Source organism: Colossoma macropomum, unplaced genomic scaffold (assembly GCF_904425465.1).
Source record: "Colossoma macropomum unplaced genomic scaffold, Colossoma_macropomum, whole genome shotgun sequence".
NCBI lineage: Eukaryota > Metazoa > Chordata > Actinopteri > Characiformes > Serrasalmidae > Colossoma > Colossoma macropomum.
This window is the reverse complement of record NW_023494788.1, coordinates 5,173,631-5,199,772: the sequence shown is the minus strand read 5'-3', so window position 1 is coordinate 5,199,772 and position 26,142 is coordinate 5,173,631. Positions and strand designations below refer to the sequence as shown.

Below are 26,142 nucleotides of genomic sequence, written 5' to 3'. Positions count from 1 at the left end.
GTGACAGTGTGTCTGATCAGGCTGATTGCCCCTGTTGAGTGTTACAGAAGAGAGTGCAGGGGTCAGGGGGGTTTAACCTGTCAAAACAAGCCTGATTTGTAGGCAGAGCTGATCCTTGATTCATATCATTAGGCCCTTTAACTTGCCTACCTGCACACCAAACATTTGCATTTAGCATTCTGGGGGTAAACCTAATTTTTTAGGTACTATGTTGCCTTATAAAAATCTGCTTTAAGCCTAAACCTTATCACAAAACTATCGTATGACAATGTCTCAGGCATCATGCAAATCATTCAGAACCTTTTCATGTAATAACCTTCTGTGAGGGAGCGTTCAGAAGCTTCAGACATCTGGTTCCCATCACCAGCACTGTGAATAATTCTGACCTGGTAAGTTTCTCTTACTTGGAAAATAACAGAAACTTCACTGAGACAAAAAAAAAACACACTATTATAACAGAAGTCAATGTGCAGATGCTCATGACTCTATAAACCCTGACCTGTCCACGCTGGCAAAAATATCCAGTACCCACTGATCTGTGAACTGTTTGTACAATTATATTAATCAAGGTTTAATTTGATCAACAACTCCTCCCAGAGGAGACGTGTTCATGAACCTTGTAACAAAGATCCTTGTTGTGAAGTTCCCACACCTCAAATAGTGTCTTGTCCAGTAATATTTCTCCTGTTGAGATTGTTGTGAGCTTATTTTAAGATGATTTAACTTATATCCGAACACTTTTTACTTGTTTTAAGTAATTTTATGAATTAATTATCTCACTATACTGGCAGATAATTTTGCTTGTTTTAAGAAAAGTGCTTGAAACAAGCTAAATTATCTGCCAATATAGTGAGATAATTTGACTTGAAATGAAATGAAAACAGGTAAAAAGGTCTAGAAATAGGCTAAATAATCTTATAAGTGCACAACCATCTCAAAATAAGAAATATCAGGTATATTGACTCAAATTAAGATGACTTCACTTGATAAGATACTATTTTTTGCAGTGCAATGTTGACTTGTGTTCTGCTTATGTTCTCTCTCTGTTTGCAAAAAATGATGTGGTGGTAATAATATTCAAAAATAGCACTTAGACTTAATATGCACTAATATGAATTAATATGTACTGAGATTCCAGCGTCTATACAACAACTGTACATTGCATGTTGCATGTACACAACTATCTTTACAAAAGGTTCTTGCTGTAATAAAGGAGGTTTTGCTGAATGAGGCACACAGGCCCCTGGTTTAAACCCCAAAACTTCCAGCTTTCAGTGGCAGAAGTATTGAAGGTTCTCTGCGTGTTTACTGCCCCCTCTAGTGGACAAAAACTACTCCATATGGCTTTAAAGGGAAAATTTCACAGATCTTGTACATAACTAGATGTTTGAGATGCAAACAGTCTTTTAGAGTGGTTTAGTGTGAAATGCTCCATTCTTGAGAATCTTACCAAGTGAGACTTTTTCACAGTGGTGGTGATAGGAACCAGACGTCTGAAGAGTTAAATGACTCTCAAAGCTACATCACAAAGTTATTACTCTAAACGGTTATTAATACACTGCCGGATGCCTGAGACAGTGTTTTTTAAGATAGTTTGAATGATAGTGATGAGGTTTTGGCCTAAAGTTTTAATCCATTCCTAGCAGGGCTCCTACATGCAGGGTGTTGTAAGGCAAACAAATCACCACAGAAAACATTGTTTTTTCAGATTGAACACTATTTTGCCACTATATACATTACATATAAAGACTCGGAACACACATGCAGGTGGTTATGGATAGTAAATAAAATGTCTATATTTGTGTTGTAGACACGGCGACCCCTGGTTCCCATCACCACCACTGTAAAGAAATCAGAGTCAGCAAGTTTCTCTACAACCATTTACAATCATCAGACCACTCTGAACGACTTAGTTCAATCACTGAAATGTAAACTATGTAGAAAATTTTAAAATACCGCTTTACGCCTGGGGACCCCAACACTGCTCCTGAGTCTGGAAGCTTTAAAAAACTTTCTATTTAAGATGAATGCAGATTCTCCCGGACATCACAGAGGTCTTCGTACAATGATGATGCCAAAAATCAAACTTCTTACTCAATTACTCGACATGGTTTGATGGAAGCGCGATGATTTAGGTGATTCTGTTACCTGTTAGCTGTGTTGCTAAAATATATTTTTATAAAGCAGATCATCTAAATCTTCCCACACGACTTATTACAATCAGACCAGTCAACAAGTCTTGGTTGATTGATGCCATTTTGGTAAAAAGAAAATGTGAATGTAATTCTGTAAAATGTGATTTTTGGTCCAACTACAGCTTTAGCATTATACAGTACAGAGCTGATACAGTACAACCAGAAACTCAGCACTTTAAATCATTTGTTATAGCACCATCTAGTGGTCAATAAGCAGTACATACAGGAGAGGTGAAGAATAGTTCGTCTGGATGTTCTATGTCTCCCTCTAGAGGACAAACAGATGTGAAACACTCTGTACAGATTTGACTACACAGACGTTTGCAAAAGTTTACGCACCCCTAGTCACATTACGTTTTGTCGATTTTCTAAGTGAAAATAAGTGAACACATCCTCTACAGAGAACACACTTCTGCACACTTTACTGCACAGTTACTGTTTACAAAGTGTGGCCTGTCCAAAGGGTTTGACACATTTTATGTTTAATGCTTCATTTTTTTGCACTAAAATTTGTAGTAAATTGGTCAGTTTAAGTCGCCCCTGTAAAGGGTGTGACCACTTATTTCCACTCAGGAAATCATCAAAACTCGTCATTTGACCAGGGGTGTTCAAACCTCTGCATACGGCTCTACATCAGTATTGAAGGTTAAAACTTTAAAGAAGTGTTTGCTCATAAGGAGGAATAATACAATGAGATTTTGTCACATTTACTTTTATTGTAAAGGTGATTTATTCCAAAATAGTCATATATTGCAGTGGAGAGAGAGAGTGAGAGTGAGAGTGTGTGAGAGAGAGAGAGAGAGTGAGAGAGAGAGAGAGAGACCTACACATGACTTTGGCAAGAGTTCTGGGTGCTGAATATATCAAAATTCCACAGAAAAAAGTTAGAAAGTGTCTAAAATTAGAGCCGCACTCCTTCCCTCCCTACTGACTTGAGTCACATTAGCCTCTACACATTATTACAGTGGAGTAAAAAGTCACAATGTACTTCGAACCTAAAACCAACATATAACGGTTTTACAAAAGACTTGGAATGGTTATTCTCACCTGTGCTTTCTGTTGAGCAGTATCATTTTAAACCATCCACGAGCTGTTATTTCACCTTTTATCGTTTCTTCAAAAAGCATAAAAAAAGAAAAAAATCTTTTTTTTTTTTTATCAGCTGGGAGTCTTCTATATGGTGCGACAAAACTACTTTGTACAGACAATGGAAAATCAATCCATCCTCAGCAGATGGTTGCTGTCCAAATCGACTGGGCATTGATTGTGGGTGACCCACCTTGATAGCGCTCAATAGCGCTGGGTTGATGTGGCCGTGCTCGCCCCGGATTAGAGGCAGGGATGGGGGAGAACGGCTGGAGGTAAACTCGATTGAATTGCAAATCCTGGGTGATGCCCTTGACAAAGAACAGCCGACGCAGACCCGCTCTGCCAATTCCAAAAATCCGACAGCTATGGCACTCAGGACGCTTTTCCAGCCACAGGTTAAGCCTAGCCGCAGACTAAATCACGCCGTCAGTGGGGATTCTCCACTGACGGCCCATATTTAGTCTTGGACTGGGCTTAAACAGCCCTTTTGCACTGAGAAAAAGTGAGAAACATGGTTCGTGTAGATGTACTGGGCATATATAGTGCATTGGAAAAAAAAAAAAATTCACATTTCGAGACTGTACAGTGCATGCTAATGGAGGGGTGCAGACAGAATTAGTGCGAGTGAGAAAAAAATAAAATAAACAAAATAAAGGATATTATTCATGTTTTAGTATGTTTTAGTGTGAGGCGGTGAATTGAGTACTGTTGGTTATAGAGTAATACATATGCCTGCTGAGAAGGCAACTAAAACTAATCACGGAACGTCTGCCTAGTCCTCACTCGTAGTGAGGAAGACTCTAAAAGCCTACGAGCTCTAGCTTGCAGAACACTTCGCCTCACCAGTCCAGAAAGGCCTCACACCTCACACTCGGCTAGTACTGAGCGTTTGTGTTTGTGTCTGTGTGTGTACTCGCGTCTGTGTGTGTCTGTAGGGAGGTGTTAGCAGGGATGCTCGTTGCAGGTGCGGATTTCTCTCCTGCGCTTGCAGCTCTTGGACTGTGAGCCTTTGCCTTTCTTCTTTACAGCCGTCACTCGCTCCTGGATGCCTCCGCCGCAGTGCTTGGTGCAGTCCGTCCAGCTGGACCATGGGCTCATCTTGCAGGCTGCTCGAGAGAAAGCAGAGTTGATCAGAAGGGGTTATTAAATAAAGGTGGACTGTGTGAGGTTTTGATATGAAAATGACACAATGGCGCACATTTTCTCTCTACAGTGATGCAGTCGATTATAGTGGAAAGTACGGACAGTAAAATGTGTCTACTCCGAGTCCACTTCGGTAACACCCCCGGGCAGTTATTTCCAATTTTAACATTTTAAACTTTTAGTCTCTAACCACCTCTAATGAGCTGTGACTGTTTTATTTGATTTTACTTACTTTTTAATATGATTTTTGGTATGTTTTTAGTTATTGTTTTATTTTTATTATTCTATTTTTATGTATTTTAATATAAGCTAATTGTTTTACATCTTTTATTTCTATATTTATTGCATTACGTTTTTATTTCTCCTTATTTTATCTTATTTGTTAAAGGCACTATACTGTTGCAATTTCAATGGCTTATTGATTACATTTTTTTACTTACTACTTTAACTATTATTAATTTTTTAGCATTTGATTTGTCTTTACTATTTAATTTTTCAATCCTTGTTTTCTGTATTGGCTCGGCTACATTGTAAATGAGGGTCTCCCTCTATGGACTCTAAATAAGAGTTTAAATAAAGGTTGATTGATGGATTGATTTATTAATTGATTGATTGATTGATTGATTTACGATATGTAGAGGTGTCCTCTATACAGTGTTGTTGAAATATTATGATTATTCTGTGGTCTTATCCTGCTGGACTGATGGTTTGACTACAATCACTCCCACACATAAGATTGGTGATTAAATGTTGGAGCAGGCAGGAATGACCAAGGCTCTGAAGATACGATGGTAGCTGTGGGTTATGACTGTCCTAAGTGCTTTGATAATCCGGCCCCAGGCTCTTATCTCTTTCACTGCAAAAATGGTGTCTTGTCAAGCAAAAAATCTAGTCTTAAATCTTAAATCTAGTCCAAACGTGTAATGTTTCCCATTTTGAGATGGTTGTGCACTTAGTATAAGATTATTTATCTTATTTCTGTACATTATTTACTTATTTTAGGTCATTTTATCAAGTAAAATTATCTCACTGTAGTGGCAGATAATTAGCTGGTTTCAACCAGATTTCCTAAAACAAGCAAAATTATCTTAAATAATAATCTTAAATTACAACAATCTCAACAGGAGAAATATTAGATTTATTGACGATATTTGTGATAATTCAACTTTTAACGATACCATTTTTTGCAGTGTTAAATGGGGAGAGACATAAACTCGAAACTGAAAGCTACATTTACGTTTCATAAGACATTTAAACTCACTGATAAAATTTCACAATTAATAGTTTGTCACATTTGGCTCAAATAACACACAAAGCTTTTCCCATAAATGGATGCTACTTTAAGCATTATGAGCTTTACCATTCATTTTCATCCAGAGTACGGTCACCTACTCCTTTATAATATGTCTGTTATAATTGCCCCACTTACTGTCCTTAAAGTGAAAACATGAAACATCTAAACACAATTTCCCCTCAAACAGAATGGATCTGTTGACCTGTTTGAAGTTTGCTTCTTTTACTTTGCACTGGAGCTACAAGCCTAATGTAGCTAACAAGTAATGGAAGCTTATGGTCACCAGTTAGCATTGTGCAAACTGCATGCCTAAATCATCACACGCTTGCCTCAAACCACAATGAACTGCTGAAGGTAAATTAACAACAATTAAGTAACAGTTTTTCAAAATTTCTGTTTGAGATGTAAACAGTCATTCAGAGTGGTTTGGTGTGAAATGGTTCACTGTAGAGAAACTTACAGACTCAGATGTCTTTACAGTGGTGCTGATGGGAACCAGGGGTCACAATGTCTACAACACAATTATAGCCATTTTATTTACTATCAAAAACCTCCACTGAAATAGTGGTAAAATACGATGTTGCCTAATAACGCTGTGTATGTACCTCTGGGCAGTTAATATATTTTTAAAATGACATTTTAAGCCAAAATCTTATTTCAAAACTATTGTAAAATAAATTAGGCAACATATTCATAAACATGTTGTGTCATAGGTTTAAGTGAGGGAGCTTTCAGAAGCATTAAACACAGACGTCTGGTTCCTATCACCACCACTGTGAGTAATTCTGACTCTGAAGAACGGACCATTTCACATCAAACCACTCTGAATGACTTTGCTTACATCTTAATGATAAATTATGAAGAAGTCTTGAAAAATCTGAAACTTCTCCTTTAAATGATCTCATATGGACTATGGTGAGGTTTTGGACACTGTGTAACATAGTTATCTATAAAATGGACAGTTGTTTTTAGCTATAGGCGCTTTTGCCTATTTCTTCTGTGACCAGCTCCTTTAGGATGAGGTCAAAATTGCGTGAATTCGTTTTTTGACTGAACCACCACTTTAAATGCTGCTTCTGTGTGCTGCTTTAAAGAAAGTTAAAGATGTACACAGAGATGTTTATGGTCGGACCTGAGCTCTCCTCATCTGCAGAGGGTGTGTCTTTGCTTGATTTTCTTCTCCGGCCCCGGGTGCACTTCCGGATTTTGCACTTCTTCCTCTGCACGGTCTCTGGACACGGGTCGCCCCCAAACCGAGGCTCTAACTTCACCATGCGGGAGCGGATCCTGTGACCCTTCCCGCATGACTTATTACACTCTGACCACCCCGACCACTCAGACAGCATACACTGGACAGCTGTAGGGGGTGTCGGGGTGGGGGGTGGTCGGGGTGGTCGGGGTGTGAGAGAAAGAGACAAAGAGAGAAAAAATGTATATGAATTCAATGTAAATGAAATCAAAACTGGCTCTTTTTGCAGCTTAGTTTTCATATGTGACCTGTATGAACTGAGGAGTGTGGGGGGAAAGAACATTCTGAAAACTCGTTTACTTGTTTACATTGAAAACAATGTTTACATAACTCATCAAAGTTTTCTATTTCGAAAAAGCAAGAAAGAAAATTAGTTTTCCGTGAAATAGGCCCTTAAATGAATAAATGTCTGAGTGTCTAAATCGGAAAAATATAAAATAACAGTCTAGTTATGTAACCGCTATTTACCGACATGCTGTTTTGCTTGGTGAACTGGCATGTAATCACATTTATTTGCATAATCATATGTTTTTTCTAAACACTGTACGATGCTGCAATCGTGTTGGTGCAGCAATAGAAATGATTTAAGCTTGGAAAAGGTTCAGCATGTGTATGACTATACAGCAGAGGTCTCTTACCACCAGCCTGCGGTAGAGACAGCGCCATACCGCCTGTCACATATTTACAATTTACAATTACAGGCCTGCAAATCACTTATAAATCAATATTAACATCCGATGGGTTCATTTTACTACAGACACTGCGGCTGATGACCCAACATAAACTATATAAAATCAGTTCAGGCTGATGTTTACGATATTAAACGCAAAAATAAAGCGCAGCATGCAAGAGGATCCATTCAAACAAAACCCTGACACAGCATTAAACATGTATACTGAGCACACATGACCGTAATTTAGCTATGACTAACATTGCCATGATTCTAATTTAGACCGATAGTTAAGTCTGCCTTTGTGGTTTCTTTAATGGCACAGCAGTAGAGACAATATTACAGAATTAAAAAAAATTCAATTCAATTTCAAATTATTATCTACAGTATTTGATACTTATAAGTATAATGATTATAATCATAGTTTCCAATTAAATAAGTATCGAACAAATCCACCAAGAATACAAAAGTAACTGCTATCTAATAACATCACTCATGTTCAGCAGCAACTCCAATGCTATCACAATAAGAGTCTCATATAATTCTATTGTTAATGAAATTTTAATTTAAGTGTAAAATATTTTATAAACACTTGATGTACTTATACTACTATTATGCCTACTACTTCTACTAATACACTACTACAACTGTTACTATTAGTCGGAGAAACAATATTAGTAGAAGTAGTAGTAGTAATATTAGTAGCAGTAATGTTGTTGTTGTTGTTGTTGTTGTTGTTGTTGTTGTTGTTGTTAGCAGTAGTAGAAATAGTGGTAGTAGTAATATTAGTTGTATCAATGGTAGTCATAATATTTGTAGCAGTAATGTTATTATTATTATTAGCAGTAGTATTCTGCACATATGGACACCTTACTGTACATATTACACTTCTGCACATCTATCTATCTATCTATCTATCTATCTATCTATCTACTATCTATCACAGTAATAGTGGTAGTAGTAGTAGTAGATGTTTGTGATGACAGAAGAATTGCTACTACAACTACTACTACTATTGTAATTATTATTATTAGTAGTAGTAGTATTAGTTATTATATTAATAGTAGTAGTATTTATAATTATTATTATTAGTAGTAGTTTGAGGTGACAGAATAATTGCTAATAAACATCAACTAAGATATGCTTAAAAAAGTTGATAAGTTACGCTGTTAAAATTCAGACATGAAAAATTGATTTGCCCTGCATTCTTCCAGTTGGCTACCACTGGTGAAGACCACCTGGCTAGTAGCCCCTATGCCATTTGTTTGAGACCCCTCGTATACAGTACGTGTGTAAAAGTGTGTTTTTTGGGGTCAGGTGTGTGTGAGCATGCAAGTTTGTGTGTGTTTGTGTGTGCTACTCACGGCAGTCTGGCAACATGCACTTCTCCACCTCTTCCAGAGGTTCTCCACACTGGCCGAACAGCGCAGGGGTCTTCAGCATACGTCGCCGAATCCGCATGCCCACCCCACAGGATACACTGCAATGACCCCACTCTGACCACTCAGACACCATGCAGGAAAACACATCTATAGACACAAGCACACACATATATCATTACCCTGAATTCGCTGCTCTTCTCTTAGCCTGACAGAGGAGCTGCTCTTGGAAGTGCTCTTGGGTGCAAAACTGTGCATAAACATACTGCATGATGATGCAACAGCAATCTCAGACTCTGAAGCTAATAAAAACACCAGGAACTTAAAAAAATATATAAATAACAAGTCAATTAAACATTGCACACCTGATGCAACTTATTCACTCACTATCAGGAGAGTTGTGAAATTAGAGCCAGTCGTCCTGTTGGAGCTGACAGTAAAATCATTAATCATTTCCTTCACAGCATTAAGGAGGTTTTCTGAGGTAAATAAGTTTGCTCCTTTTAGTGCTTAAAGAGGAATTACACTATTTTTTTATTTGAAAGCTCTAGAGAAACTGGTGGTGAAAGGAAAGCAGAAGAACGAAGCCTCTAAAAGCTACTTCACAGAACGTTATGACACAGAATGGTTATGAATCTGTTACCTGATGCCTGAGACATTGTTTTACGATAGTTTGAAATAAAGTTTTTTATAAAGTACATGCTAAAAGTTATAAGGCAAAATAGCACTCAATTCAGCCCTATTTCATCATTATCAATGTAAAACGTGAACATAAGACACATGTAGGTTCACTGGTGGTTCTGGAGAGTAAATAAAATGACTATATTTGTGTTGTGGACATCATGACTTCTGGTTCCTATCACCACCACTGTAAAGAAATGTCAGTCTGTAAGTGTCACTACAACGAACTTTCTTTCACAACTTTGTTTACAATTTAACCACTGAATTATGCAGAAATTTTGAAAATTAAGGGTGGAATTCCCCTTTGAAATCAGGACTACTTCTTTAATTTGACTTATTATACCCATTATATAAAGCAAATTTTCCCCAGCTGAACTTACCCAGTAGAGGAATAACCTTACCAGACATGCTAATGTGGCTAACAGTGAATTGAAGCGAACATACAGCATTTAGCATGATGTCATTTGCATGATGCATCATTTACTGTTGGCAATTTTAGCTTTTTTGACAGAGCTATTTGTTAACCTGCATTCATGGGGACGTAGAACATAGAAAAGGACTGAGGATCACACTCACTGCACTCCGGCATCATGCACTTCTCAACTTCTTCCATCTCCGCTCTGCATGGAGAGCCGTCTGATGCGGCCATCTTCATCATCCTCGCCCTCTTCCTCATCCCTACGCCACAGCTCACACTGCACGGCTCCCAGTCACTCCACTCGGTCACGATGCAGCTGCTGGGTGCTACGGTACACGTACAAGGGTCAAATACTTCTATTGTATCTCTGCTGTCGGAACAAAACCTCACATGTCCATTTTCCGGTTTTTCACATAATTTGAAAATGCCTGCTGCCCTTTACATTGTGTGTAAATTTCATGATGAATGGACCAACAGAAATGGCAAAAATACACTTGGAAAAAAGTCTGGTTCCATTGACTTACATTAAAAGTAAAGTAGGTTTTTTCCTTCTCCTGTAAAGTTAGCATTTTGGAGATACAAGGTTTTGTTCCGACAGCAGAAGCTCATGATAAGCTCATAACAGGTTAAGTGAAGCTAGGCCTAGACTAGGTCTGCTATATGCAAAAGACATTCTGACATGAGTCTATGCACTCATGAATACTCCATGATGATTTACGTGTAACTACACCAACTGTTAGTTCAGTGATGCTACTCATTGGCTAATAAGCCATAGGCTTAATACTGGCACTTTTGCTTGATTTGACTTTTTTTGACAAAAAATCTGATTTACACAATTTTCGATTGATAGGTGTAGCCGGTCAGTCAAGGAGTCCAAATTTTGATTCTCTACACTCTTAAAAAAAGATGGTTCTTTAGGGGTTCTTTAGGGGTTCTTTAGTAAAGAAAAGGCTTCTATATATAACCATGAACACTCAACGAACCGTTTGCATGATTAAAGGGTTCTTTGCATCCTGAAAGCGTTCTGCAGATTGATGAAGAATGTGCTATAGATGGTTTTATATAGAACATATAGCACCAAAAGGGTTCTTCTTTTGTTATGACGTCAAGCTTGACACAATAGGAGAACACTTTTTGATGCCTTATAGAACAGAAAGGTTCAATATAGAATCATCTACAGTACATTTTCCCTCAAACTGAAGAACGCTTTCACAATGCAAAGAACCATTTAGTCATGCAAAGCGTTCTTTGAGTGTTCATGGTTCTTATATAGAACAATCTTCAAGAATCCTTGAGGAACCATCTTGTTTAAGTGTGTAGTTTAAGCTGGAGTTGAAGCTACGAAGCCAACAAACACAAAGTCAATAGGCACAGTTTTTTTTTCTATTTACAAATAGAAAGTACAGAAATCATGAATGCAATCAACAGTGGTGAACAAAGTACACAAAACCAGGACCTGAGTGAAAGTAGAGATATGCTTGGTAAAATACTACTCGATTAAAAACGTTCTATTTATATTTTTTATGTGAGTTACAGTACATTTATACAACAGTTAGTTCCGGCCACGCAAGCTGATTGGTTGAGAAGCGTTCTAACTGTGCTATTATTTCGCCATAACATCACGTTTTTCCACGAACACTGTGTCACTCCGCTAAGACACCATTGCTAAGCAATGACTGTAGGAGACGCTCAAGCCATTTGAACGTTTTTACTTCTTACTTTGCCACAAACAGAAAATGGACACTTTTAAGATCACATTTGACCGACAGCCGATTTGGTCAGACTCTGAAGATGAGACGACACTAAATTCCCAAACTGTCATCACCACTGAGCAGCTTTTCAGTCGGCAGCTGTGACAGAAGAACAGCTAAACAACCTGGAATCAGCCAGAAATGAACCGAACACCATTCGCCAAACTAAACGGGCTGTAAGATGCTTTACAGACTGGCTGGAACAAAACAACATTAATAATGATCTGGCAAAAACTGACAAAACTGAGCTAAACTTGATATTGCGGCGGTTTCACAGCTCAGTCTGATTTGGTCAGACTCTGAAGATGAGACTACACAGCTGTCGACTGAAAAGCTTGCTCAGTGGTGATGATAGTTTGGGAATTTAGTGTAATGAACTGCCGGCTGTGCAGCGAGTGAGCGGAGTTCATTACTCTGACGTAGCAACAAGCTGCTTGTTAAGGAACTATAATTTGGCGGAAGGAACTGCGAACATTAAAACATATTAAACGCCGCGTTCACGGCCCAGTTTATTAATTTTATACTTTATTTATTTAACTGTTGTATTAAAAGTGCTGCGATTTGGTCGCAGTAGATCATCACAGCCGTGATGTTATTATATCGCGATAACACACTCCCTCTCCTGTTCTATTGCTTAAGTACAAAATATACTGTAAAATAAGAAAGTCAGCTCAACTTAAATTATAAAGTATCAAACAGTTTTGAGGACACTTGAGGACACCAGAGTTCACCTAATTCAAACGTCTTACACACTTAAAAATGATGGTTCTTCAAGTGTTCTTTTGTAAAAAAAAAAAATAGTTCTGTATAGAACTGTGAACACGCAGAGAACCCTTTGCATGCATAAATTGTTCTTTGCATTGTGAAAGCACTCTTCAGATTGATGGAGAATGCGCTGTAGATGGTTCTAAATAGAATCTTTTTGAAAAGAGTTCTATCTAGCACCAAAAAGGGTTCTGCTATTGTAATAAGCTTGACATCATAACAATAGAAGAACCCTTTTTTGCATTTTTTTTTAATAATCCCATTACATTTTGTTGGTGACAACATCTCATCTGCTTTGATATTGGTCAGAGCTCTGAGTTTGGAGCATTAGCTTTTTCTTTTAGTCAAAATGAATCCCAAAAAGAGAAGAACAGAGCTGTATAAACTTCATTACCTATGCTGACCGATGCTGGATATCCTAAGTCGTTCCACTGCAGTTCTGTAAGATACTCGGTTCTTAGTTTTTTGGTACTTAGTTTCACTTTCTAACAGTATAGAGTACAGAAAAAAGTACAGTACAGAAAAAGTACTTGTGTATGTTCATTCAGCTACACAGTAGTTTTGTTCACTTTCGTAGTTCACAGTAAGTCATACTCTGCTCTAAACCACATCAGTAAATCAACCTTAATGAAGACCAGGATGTAGTTTGAGTGGGTTGAAAGAAGTTTTGGGGACGTATTTACAGAAACGATTTGGGTGACTATTGACTTGTAGTGTTTGTTAGCAAAGTTAGATTTATAGTTTAAAACTAAAGCAGCAACATTTTTACTCCAAACATGTCTTGGCTGATCAATTACATCTGGAGTGAGTGGAAAATTGTGTAAATTAGATTTTTCACAGAACCCTTTCTATTATGGAGATTCTTATGCCAGTGCTGTTATTGCATCTTCCTCATAATCTAAACTCCTTGGGGCAAAAAAAACATAGAACAAAAACAGAGAAATTAGACTGCAGTGTTATGAGATCCATAGATATTACACCAGTCACTCAATAAGTCACTGAATTACTAAACTCTCATTTGACTTCTGCTAGAAATGAAATATCTTCTATTAGTGTTCAAGGACCAAGGCACCAAAACGTGGAAAAATATGATATTTAAGATTTTAGAGAATTCCTCTATCATTTCTGGGACTCATTTTAAGCGTCGCATGGCCTTAGTTACACTGTCAGTGGGGATTCTCCATAGAAAATCCCTTTGTGGGCTAGACTTAATCCTCGTTCCGCCTTCTGACTGACTTGTGCTGAGTTAAATGAGTTCGCAAATGACTCATCAAGACTCTGCTCCTACTCTCTCTTACACACATTAGGGCTGCACAATATAGACGCTAATGCTGTATTGCTATTGCATTGCTGCATAATGCGACAGTCTGCATACATTTTGACCCAAATGACTTGGATCAGGTGAATGTCGATGCATTCAAACGTCCTGGATCATTCAGGGTCACTGCACCATTTTAAAAGTCCAACTCTTTTAACACCTAAATTCAATTAAAACTCAAATATAGTGTGTATGAATGTCTGTTTTATTCAAAATCAAATATAGATATACACCTTGAGATTTAAGCATGACGTATGTTCCCTATCCAGCTCTACTCCCTGCTCTCTCTTTGCCTTGTTTTTTCTGTGTGTCTGACTCTGCTATCCAGCCCTTCATCATAGCTATTCACACTTAGTCAGCTTCTGACCACAGGACCACTCTCTGCTGGATATTATTGGTTGGGGCACTATTCTGATATAGGTATCTCCTTTGAATTTAATACCTATAATAGGAATAGATGTTTTCAGAAGAGGTGCACTGAGCATCAATTTTTATTGCTGATTCTGATTTCTTTCCAGCCAGTTTGGCGGATGGGGATTTTTTTGGCTGATTTTTATTAGCATTTTTTTTTTACTAAAAAATTGCGAAAAACAAACGAAAACATCATTTGCTCTTTAATGAGCTATTGGCATTTTCGATTTGTAAATTAGACATCAGTTGTCTAGTTAAATAACATAAATTAAATAAAGTGTGATGCAAGATAACTGGCTATTTTAACACAATAAGTCATGCATAATTATGCTATGACAATTTGGTACAGAAGCAACAGCAGCATTCAAATACAGCACGAGTGACCTTTCATAAATCAACCAAAATAAAAAAAAATATTAGTTTCCATCTACTTTATGACTTGAATTTTTAAAAATCAATTTTAGATCTTTTTAAAATGTAATGACATTATTAAAAAAATAAAATGTACTCCTTTCTAATAATAAACGACACCGGTCTTGTCCAAATTTGAACATTTCTTTTCAAACTGTCAAAATTACAGTTACTGAGGTCTGTCCAGCCTCTGCAGCGCCCCCTCCAGTCCAACTCCAGTGCAGATGTACTTGATCAGTACTAGAGTAGAATACACAGATCATTAAACCAAAGTCACCACCCTCTGATGACGACACCCACCTCGATCTGCACTGGACAAATGAGTTTTAAATATGAGAAGTAGACTGAGAGTCATAAGTAAGTTGTTTTCACTCTCCGATCTAATGCCATTTAAGGTTAGCAGAGTGAGGAACTGACGCTTCAAATCACATGAACAATCTGGAAGAAACACGATGCAACAGGCCTCTTTTTTCACCTGTTGATACCGGCAATTACCTCTGCTGCACCAATGCTAACTTCAGCTAGCCTGTCTATGGTTTTTCAGTGTTATATTAGCACCAAGCTAACAATGGTTTGTGTTCACTTTCCTACACTGGGTTTAACAGAACTCTGACTTAGCACAAGATGAGTTCGGATATCTGTATTTTTTAAAAGCTGTGTCCATTTGGTTCAAACTTTTCTGTTTTCATTCTGGTAAGTTTTTCTCTCTTATTCTTTCCTTTTTTCAGCCACAACTATTGCTAACAGTTACAGAAAATCAAGCACACAGCCATGCACTCTACATAGACAAACCCTGGCAGGAGAATGGGACAAACTGAAGAGCTCAGTGACAATGTGGCGCACTGTCATCCGTCTGTACCAGTTCGTGAAATCTCTGCCCTGCTAGATCTGCCCTGGTCAACTGTAAGTGCTATTACTGTAAAATGGAAGCATCTAGGAGCAACAACAGCTCTGCCACGAAGCGGTGGACCATGCAAACTCACAGAGTTGAGGCCACCAAGTGCTGAAGCATGTAGAAACTGCCTGTCCTCTGTTGCATCACTCAATACACAGTTCCAAACTGCCTCTGGAAGCAACATCAGCACAAGAACCATGCATTTGGAGCTTTGTGAAACAGGCTGGCTTCCATGGCTGAGCACCTGCACAGAAGCCCAAGATCACTATGTGCAATGCCAAGTGTCGGCTGGAGTGGTGTAAAGCATGTCTACACTGGACTCAGGAGCAGTGGAAACCTGTTGGAGTGATCAATTATGCTTTACTATCTAGCAGTCTGATGGACGAATCTGGGTTAGGCTCATGCCATTAAAAGACTACCTACTGGAACACATAGGGCTAACAGGAAAGTTTGGTGGAGGAGGGATAATGGACTGGGGCTGTTTTTCAGGGTTTCAGTGAAGTGTAATGTTAATGCTACAGCATACAAAGACATTTTAGACAATTGTATGCTTCCAACTTTCTGGTAACTGTTGTGGGGAAGGCCCTTTACTGTTCCAGCATGACTGTGCTTCTAAGCCCAAAGTGAGCTCCATAAAGACATGGTTTGACGAGGTTTGATGTGGAGGAACCCCAGTGGCCTGCACAGAGCCCTGACCTCTACCCTACTGAACATCTTTGGGATGAACTGGAATGTTGATTGCAAGTCAGGCCTTTTTGTAACTTGGTGCAGTAATGCAGAATTCAGTTGTTGTGATGCGAAGTGTATACACATATTGAGTATTTCACAGCAGCTTTAAACACGGTTCAGCCAATCAGATTTTAGGATATGGAACTTTAATAAAAAAAGCAATAGGCAACTTAAGGCTGTACATTACAGTAATTTTATCACGAGTAAGGAGGTTTTAATAACAACCTCACCTGTGAAAAAATCACAGTAAAGCACAGCCTTTTGTGGCTTATATATTGTGCAGCCCTACCACACACACACAGCGCGGTAGCTCGACTCACAGCAGTCCTCGTTGACCACACACTTCTCAGTCTCCTCGGTGGGCTCCCTGCAGCTGGACCCATCCTCAGGAAACTGTTTGATGTAACGCTCTCTGGACCTCATGCCCATTCCGCAGGACGCGCTGCAGGGTGACCAGCTGATCCACTCAGACAGCATGCAAGGAGACGGCTCTGAGGAACAACACACGCACACAGGGCATGCTGAGGCCTTCACTTACTGCTCAAAAGGGTCAAAAATCTTCAGTATGGACACGCACACATAGGAAAGCCTAAGGTAAAAATGTCTATCAGAAGATTCAAAGCAATAATAAATTATTACTAATGCAGAAAAACACAAAATGCATACAGTCTGAATATGTATGGCCATCACTGTACTGTAGTGAAGGCTATGGAAAAATCATATATGTGAATAATAATGTGAAAAGAAGAGGGAAAACATTGATTTGGACTGCACACACCACTATGGATTGCATACAAAATGTCACATTTTGTGCTACATTGAACATTTCAGAGCATTTCAAAAGACAAGCTGACACATACAGACATGTTTTCACTGGACATTTGGTCAGATAATGTGGCAAAATTCCATAAAATTCCATAAAATATTCTATATACCTGAAATAGGGCTGTGTGATATGGCAAAATACTAGTATTGTGATTGCATAATATATTGCTGAGGGTTATTTAAAAATTGGGACCAATAATGTTATATAAAAAAAAATAAATGAAGTATTTTTAAAATAACATTTATTCTGTCTGATATTTTGTTGTATGACATGACTATGATGATTTGACAAAACACCCACAGAAACACTCACACAGACGGAGAGACAGGCAGTAGATGTAAATAATTTTCCAATGAATAAGATATATTCTCAAGAATATACTGCTTTGATCTGTCCCGCTCCACTCACAGTCATATACAAAATTTAAAAGGGAACTCCACTGATTTTTAAAAAATTCTGTATAATTAAATGGTTAAGATGTAAACAAAGTAATTCAGAGTAGTTTGGTGCAAAATGCTTCATTCTAGAGAAACTTAGTAAGTCATAATTGTTCACAGTCGTGGTGATAGGAACCAGACGTCTGAAGAGTTTAAGACCTCTAAATGCTCCCTGCTGGAAAGTTTTTACATTAAAACCTCAGAAGACTTGTGTATGTTGGTGGTTTTTGATATGAAATAAAATGGCTATATTTGTTTTGTAGACATCAGGACCTCTAAAAGGACCTCTCAGTTTCTCTACAAATGAACCATTTCAATCACTGAATTATGCAGACATGTAGAGAAATTGGTGGAGTTCCCCTTTAAACACCTTAGGTCAAATAGGACATGTTTTGTTGATTTTCTATTTGAAAATAAGTGAACACATCCTCTACAGACAGCACACTTAAGGATGGCAAATTTTAATGCACAATTTCTGTTTATTTGCTGAGTTTAATGTACTGTAAAAGCAAATAAATAAATAAACGCACCATAATGTTTGCAAATGCCACATTAAGTTAAAATGTGCAGACATGAGTTCTCTGTAGAGGATGTGTTTACTTATATTCAACAAAACATGCCGTTTGACCAGGGAGTGTCCAGATTTTTCATATGACTGTAGACGATTTCTTTGCTTTTGGACATCCGTGAGTAGAGAAACCACCATGCTTTGCTGGATTAGGGCCAGTCAGAACTTGATCTGGACACTCCTGATTTGGGTTAAAAATTAGCACACTCATATATTCCCACTAATGCCATGTCGATTTGCATCTCCTCCTCTTTCCCACATTGTCCATCTCTGTCCTTCACCTTGCTCTTCTCCCTCCGCTGCAGCCGATAAGGCATCAAACAGCCTCACTTTATCTCATCCCAGCCGCTCCAATTAGCCCCGAAGCAGGTGCTTGTAAATAGATTTGTTATCAGGCTGGATGGACGAACTTGGGGCCGCTCTCAATAGATTTCTGTGCGCCGCAGCCCAGTGGGACTGATCAGCGAGCGGCAGTGAGCGCGGGCTAATGAAGCAGAACTAAGTGAATCATTAATAAGAGATGTAAATAAATAAGGCCCTGACGGAGGGGGGGCCCTAGAGGCTCTGGCATCGGCTCCCACCCGGCCAGGACCGTCATCAATCAATGTGGCCCGTTAACGGACCATTAAATAAAAACAAAAGAGCGCAGCCGAGGAGAGTGCGGCTTACTCCGTTAATCGATACGGAACAGCGGAGGAAAAACATCAGCCTAGTACTGGAACAGACCACACGTCGAAGTCTGAAAGGGTACAGCGAGGATGACGACAGATGGGATTTATTTATTGATTTATTCATTTAAGAGTAATGTGCATTAATTAAACCAGGTAAATGAACCTGTGTTAATCTACTGGCTATTGTTTACCTGCAGCCCAACATTATTAGCTATAAAAAAATTAAATAGGCAAAATAAAACACAGTTTACATACAAACAAACTAATATCATAAACAAAGAACACAAATGACAAGTGGAAAGTTAAACAGATGAACAGTAGGATCGATGTATGCAAGCAACAAAGAATAAGAGAAAGAGAGAGATGGGGAGGGAGAGAGAGAGAGAGAGAGAGAGAGAGAGAGAGAGAGAGAGAGAGGGCAGCTTCAGTGAGGTCCGTACTGTCTCTTGCCTTATCTCTTTGCCCTAAATCTCACCCAAGTAAGGTGCAAATATCCCATCGATTCTTTTCAATGATAAACTGCGCCCTGAAACAGGTTTATACTGTCTTGCTCCACAACAAGGGAATCGATGTTCTGGACTGCAGTGGACAGATAATGCACATTCAATTTGCCACCAATAGTTGAGGTTAGATAAGGGCACCTGAATCCAGGGCATACAGGCCACTGTACCCGGAATTTTTCATAGCTTTTAGCTTTATTTTCGCAAAATGAGCCTATAAACCACCCCACTACAAAAAAAAACAAAACAAAAAAAAACAAAACAACGAAAGACATTTTTATACAAATAAAAGGGGAAATGGAGATTTTCATACAAAGAAAGTTACGGAGGTGGAGAGAGTTCGTAAAAAGGAAAGTTACGGAGGTGGAGAGATTTCGTAAAAAGGAAAGTTATGGAGGTGGAAAGAGTTTGTATAAAGGAAAGTTACGGAGGTGGAAAGAGTTTGTATAAAGGAAAGTTACGGAGGTGGAGAGAGTTTGTAAAAAGGAAAGTTACGGAGGTGGAAAGTCTCCAGTAAAAAATTATATTTTATAAAAAGAAAATAGACTTTTAATATAATGAAATTAATGGAGATTTTTGTTAAAAGTTACACTGAAGGAGATTTTCAAACAAATGAAAGTTATGGAGATGAAGACTTTTGCATAAAGAAAAATTACAGAGATGAAGGTTATCAAATAAAGAAAAGTTACACTGATAAAGAATTTCATAAAAAAGATTTTGTGTAAACAAAATTTGTGGCGATAAACTTTATGTATGAAGAGATTTTCATGTAAACAATCACAGATGGAGATTTTATAAATAAGTCTTTAATGTAGATTTTTGTACAAATAAAAATCACAGAGATGAAAATGTTCATATAAATAAAAGGTATGGAGAGGAAGAAAGGATACACTGTTGAAGTTCTTCATTTAAAAAAGTTACAAAAGAGGAGATTTCTGTATAATTCCGGTATTTTTTGCATTCTCAAGTTTGTTCAAACTGCTCGGCTGTGAGTTTTTCTCTCTCTCTCTCTCTCTCTCCTCCTCTGTATGCTGAGATTGCAGCATGGGAACCTGACCCTGCCACACACTCAGTTTCAGAGTTCTGCAAGTTCAGACTGTGTGTGTGTGTGTGTGTGTGTCTGTGCGTGTCTGTGTGTGTTTACCCTCAGTCTCTCTGCAGCCCGGCCCCATGCAGGGCTCAAAGTCCTGAGTGTGAAGGCAGGGCACGCTGGCGTCCAGCTGAGCCTTCAGCATCCTCTGCCTCATCCGCCGGCCCTTATCGCAGGTGGACGAGCTGCAGGCTGACCACGGAGACCAGTTGGAGTAGATACACGTCTCTGGAGTGTTGTCTCCTGCAGAGGCGAGAGAGAAAGGACAGCCGTCTTTGAAGGCCCAGTACGACATGACTGGACTGCCTGATCACGCTGTCCTTATTTTCTACCCTGGAAAAAGTGCTGCACTGAATTTACTTCATTCAAAAGTGTACATCAGCTCCACATACAGGAAATACATTACGTCTACAAAATGACTGTCAAAAATAAAGTAAACTGAAAGACAAAATCAGGTTGATTTAATTTATTCATGTAGAAATGATTTGTACACATTTGAATGAAGCAAATTCAGACCATTACTTTACACTGTACCTTTCTACCCAAACAGAAGCAAATTACATCAACAAACACTCTTTGTGAAAGTGCCTTTTGGCTATTACGGTAACCCCGACCATAACCCCAGCCCTGTTTTAGTAAGTTCGCTGAAAAGACTAATGCACAAGACTAATGCTTTGACTCATCTGAGTCACTTTCAATGTACACAAACCTAATTTATTTCTGTAGCCCTGCCAGTAAATGACTCATCACTCACTGCAATTGCTTTTCAAAAAACATTTGAGCTCACTGTTCAAACTTTCCATCTTCAGCTATTTAAGATTCCAGAAAAAAGAAGTTCATCTGTGTTTCCTGAATCAAACAGTAGCTGGGAGAACGACGCTTCAAAGCCTGATCATGTCTTTAACACTTAAAAGGCCGGAATCCATTAACTGCTAGAATGGTCACAGGGGTCATTCTGACTGTTTGAATTTTAAATGCTTATTTATACCCCAAAAGAGAATAAAAGAAAAACTAAATTAAGTTGCTATGTTGAGGTATAAGTTTTAATAATTATTTATGAATTATTCCATAACTGTGCTGGTTTTGCATAAAAGAAGCACTGAATTTCAAATGAATTGCTTTTACAAGAGAGTACAAAGAATAATGAAACATAAAAGCAACCATCTTCAGCACTGCACTCTCTCCTAGTCGCTGCCCAAGTGTTCATGTCTCATTCTCATCGAGATGTAGTGTTGCATTTACACTGGTGCAAATTTAGAGGGGGGGGGGGCATCTTCCCTCTACTTTTTGAAAGATAAATGTGGGGGTTGTAGGATGGTTGTTGAAATTACTTATTAACACAAGTATTGTGATAATAAGTGTTTTAGTTCTGGTGTATTTATATTGATATATAAAGCATGAGAGCTGCTCTCATGTCGCTATTGCCTCATATCAAGAAGGGCCTGGGTTCGATTCCCCAGCAGGGCGACCAGGATCCTTTCTGTGTGGAGGTTGCGTGTTCTTCCCGTGTCTGTGTGGGTTTCCTCCCACAGTCCAAAGACATGCAGTCAGGCGAATTGGAGATGCTAATTTGGCCCTAGGTGTGTGAATTCGTATGTCTGTTTGTCTTCCCTGTGATGGACTGGTGACCTGTCCAGGGTGTTTCCTGCCTTCTGCCTAATGAGCACTGGAATAGGCTCCAGCATCCCATGCGACCAAGTAGGATAAGTGGCTTAGAAAGTCAGTGTGTGTGTGTCGACTTGCTGGAATAGCAGGAACGAAGAGCTGACGCAGACCAAATGCAGTTCAGTGTTTATAGTCAAAATGACCACCATGGCCTTCTGAGGCAGAAACACTCAGATCAGGTGAGAAAGCTACTGAATAACCACTGGGAAAATAACACCCGACTCGCTGGAATAGCTGGAAAAAAGATCTGACTTACGGAGACGAAACCTGTTCTAATGTATACAGTCACTAATGGCCTTAGGAGGTAAAAGCACTCAGAAGTTTGTGCTTTGTAATATTGTCTAAAATTTGCACTAATTAAGTGGATGAAGAAGGAGAAGACAGGGGGGGGGTTAAAATAAAAAAAAAAATGCTAATGTTTTCCAAAACATTATTACATTATACATTATTATGCACCAAAATATGAAATGATCAACTGGCTAATTGAGATTATACAGGCAACATTATTACAAAATTCTAAGAAGCAGCTAAAGAAAATTTTTACAACCTGTGTTTTATAGATTCTCTGTTTTTACTGCTGTTGTATTATTACTTTTATTGCTATTGTTTCTCTGTTATTACTGTTCCTGCTGATTTTACTTTTACGACTATTCTTTTTATTGTTTTTTGACCTTTAATTAATCTTGATTTCTTTTGTTTGATTTGTTTTTTATTTTGTGTTTTTGTATAAGTTTATTTAAAAATATATTCTTAGGATTTTTTCCTTTTTTTGCCGAGCTCATTTCTTCTTTGTTTCTTCACTTGAGACACGAGTGAGAAATAATTAAATAAAACATAAGAGGCTGCACTTTACACTATGGTGGACATAGAAGGCTAAAGGGGAATTTCACAGATTTTTCAAAAAACTTTTGCATAATTAAACAGTTGAGAGAAAGTCAAGAGTTGTTTGATGTGAAATAGTTCACTGTAGAGAAACTCACCGACTCAGATTTCCTTACAGTGGTGGTGATGGGAGTTTTTCTATGTAATGTTGGTAAATTAGCTGAAAAACTGAAAAAAATAAATGTTCTTAGCCTTACAACAACCTCTTTTAAGTACTTTTTAATCAAACTTTACCTCAAATTACCACGTCTCAGACATCAGGCAGTGCATTCATAACCATCTCATATAATAACTTTCTGTGAAAGAACTTTTAGAGGCATTAAACTTTTCAGACGTCTGGTTCCTATCACCACCACTGTGAGCAGTTCTGGCTCGGTAAGTTTCTCTAGAACAGAGCGTTTCACACCAAACCACTCTGAATGACTGTTTATATCTTAATTATTAAATTATTTTTTGAATTGATGTAATTCCCCTTTAAAGTGACATTGAGAAAAGTTAATAAAAGGCCTCAGTGTTTTTTTAAATGACCGATTCTCCTTCATATCTTTACTCATCTGTTTGGAGAAAATGAATCATTTGGACACCGAAGGGACCTCATTTACTGGGGCTACAAATTAGCACAGGAACACTACTGGGCTAGCTGATCATAAATCACGCCCCACTTTCTCTGCTCTCCTCTATGTGCTTATCACAGCCACGTCTGGAGGTTTACACAAAGAATCCTGCTGGCTGTCTTGTTAATTAAACTGTCCAGAGGCTATGTTTTTTAATTGAGACTCGATGAAGGAGATAAGATCGAGCGTCTCTCGGCGCACCTTCCTCCATCTCTTCCTGAGTTATGTCCGCCACGATATCATCCACAGTGTCTGGAACGGTGTTGCACTGCTCTCCCTGTGGGTCAGAGGAACACAGAAGAACATTACAGCACACGGGAGCGTCCGCCATTGGCCGTCCGATCGCTATCTGGCTGAGAGCGGTAAACAAAAGCAGATCCGTGCGGGAAAGTGACTGCGAGCTGGCAAGAGGCTAAAGGTTTCTGCGTTCCTGCTCTTCCCAAAGCTCCAGGATGAGCCTCGCCCCAGTTGTGAGGCAGAAACAAAACATCTGTATTTTGAGAGATAGCAGTAAGTGCTGTAATGCCTCTGCTGGGCCAGGGAGGCCTACTGGGCTTTGCAGGATATCTGACAAAAAAAACGCTGGAAACTGAAAAGTAACCAAAACCCGGAGAGGCCTAATTGAATCTTTTATACTGTTTGATTCATGAGTCACTTGTGCATGATTTAAGATGTTTTTGTTATGCTCTGCGGTTTAGCTTTCTCGAACAAATGAAGTGTGCGTGACTCAGCAGTTCCTACGGAGTCCATCTCCTGCAACACAGTACAGCTGCTCACGCGAACATTCACAACAAATCAATCGCTGCTTTAAAAGAGCATGGGAAACATGGCAGAGGCATAAAACAGAGAACGTAGGGAAGGATTAATTACCTAATCATTACTTAAGCTTTACTGCATGCTTCAGGTCACTGATGACCATAACTCAGTCCATATATATAAATGTTGTCACCGTTACAGACGTACGCAAAAGTTTTTTGATGTTCTATGTGAAAATAATATAATATATTCTCTACAGAGAACTATGAAGCGCTGCTGGTGACATCACACATTAACAAAAATAATGCATGGCCACACCTTATTAACGTGTGGGAATGAGATCCTAATGCGTAGCCACAACTTAGTAAGGTGTGGAAATGAGATAATTAAGTCATGGCTATGACTCAGTAAAGCATGGGAGTGACATCATGCCTTGCTAAGTTGTGGCCACCCATTAGGATCTTGTTCCCACGCCTTATTAAGTCATGGCCACGACTTAATTATCTCGTTCCCACACCTTACTAAGTTGTGGCCACGCATTAGTTTTATTCATTCACCAGTCACCAGCAGGGCTCCATAGAGAACAGTTCTACACATTATAATGCACAATTACTGTTTATTTACTGAATTCAACATCTTAAAAAAAAAAAAGAAATCATAAAATGTGGCCTGTGCAACAGTTAAATAAAGAGAAATTAACGATTAAAATTTGTTTTAAAAAATTCCCAAGTTCCCTGTTTCTTTTCTTGACAATAAAAAAAAAAAAATAATAATAACTTGTCCTTAATTACTGTTTGGACTGGAAATTAAATAAATGCCAGGTGGTCTCTGACTTTTGCACAGTACTGTAAATATCACTGTTTGTTCTTTACCTGGCACTTTGATTAAATGATTTGATTCCATTTGTTAAAAGGAAAATTTAAATATGATAATAACAGCATTGTTTATTATTTAATTGGTCAAACTAGCATTTAAATTCTTAAATGGAAAATTTAAATAACATGAATCAAATAAAGTTATACACAGAAAGTAAGAGCTGATTGGCTGTTAGCTCAATCAGTCAAGCATAAATATGGTACAGATGTAGCAGTGAAGTATTCAAACACAGTGAACTGTGAACTGGCCTGCTACGTTATTCATCTCCATTCATGCACTTCTAATCTAACAGATACATTTTTTTTCAGATTACGTGAAAATATCAGAATATAATAAACTATATCTTGGTTTATTATTCTGTCATTCTGTCTGTATAAAACAATGTTTGGATTTTTTTAAATCACTATGATAGTTTGTAGGTCAATTTGTGTGAGATATAAGTTCCATATGGTTAAAAACTGATATGCATGATCAGTCAGAGAAATAATCATGTATTTAAGGGTTAAAACTGTATTATCAATAGTATCTGTAAACTAGCACTAGGCTAAAGGACATGCTAAAGGTCCCAAGAGTGGTGTACGCACCTTTCTGGCAATCCTCTCCACCACCACTCGGGCCAGGGGCGTGATGGGACCGCCCAGGGGATCGTAGAAGGGGCTCTGGGGGTGGTCTAGACTGGTGAGGGGCCGGATCCGCTCTTGAGGGTTAGTGGGTTTGTTGGGGGACTGAGAGAGAGAGAGAGAGAGAGAGAGAGTCACTGTTAGAGGCCATCTGTCAGGGGCTCCCACCTTTCATCTCCATCTGCATCGTTCATTCTCTCTGTAATATTCCCTCTCTGAGTGATTTATAGCTCTGTTTT

The 26,142-nt window shown here is 38.5% G+C and overlaps 1 protein-coding gene across 1 annotated transcript in view; it reads right to left on the bottom strand.

The window, feature by feature from the left end:
• Positions 1 to 2,905: 2,905 nt before the first annotated feature.
• The window catches only part of spon1b (spondin 1b), a 132,068-nt gene continuing 108,831 nt past the window's right edge, over positions 2,906 to 26,142 (bottom strand). The window contains exons 9-16 of the mRNA XM_036568118.1: positions 25,868 to 26,008; positions 23,853 to 23,928; positions 20,545 to 20,733; positions 16,719 to 16,889; positions 10,277 to 10,444; positions 9,005 to 9,169; positions 6,854 to 7,078; positions 2,906 to 4,390 (exon numbers count right to left, since the gene is read on the bottom strand). Of these exons, the coding sequence (XP_036424011.1) occupies positions 4,227 to 4,390; positions 6,854 to 7,078; positions 9,005 to 9,169; positions 10,277 to 10,444; positions 16,719 to 16,889; positions 20,545 to 20,733; positions 23,853 to 23,928; positions 25,868 to 26,008 (1,299 nt within the window). The 3' untranslated portion in view covers positions 2,906 to 4,226. The remainder of the gene's footprint in view (positions 4,391 to 6,853; positions 7,079 to 9,004; positions 9,170 to 10,276; positions 10,445 to 16,718; positions 16,890 to 20,544; positions 20,734 to 23,852; positions 23,929 to 25,867; positions 26,009 to 26,142) is intronic.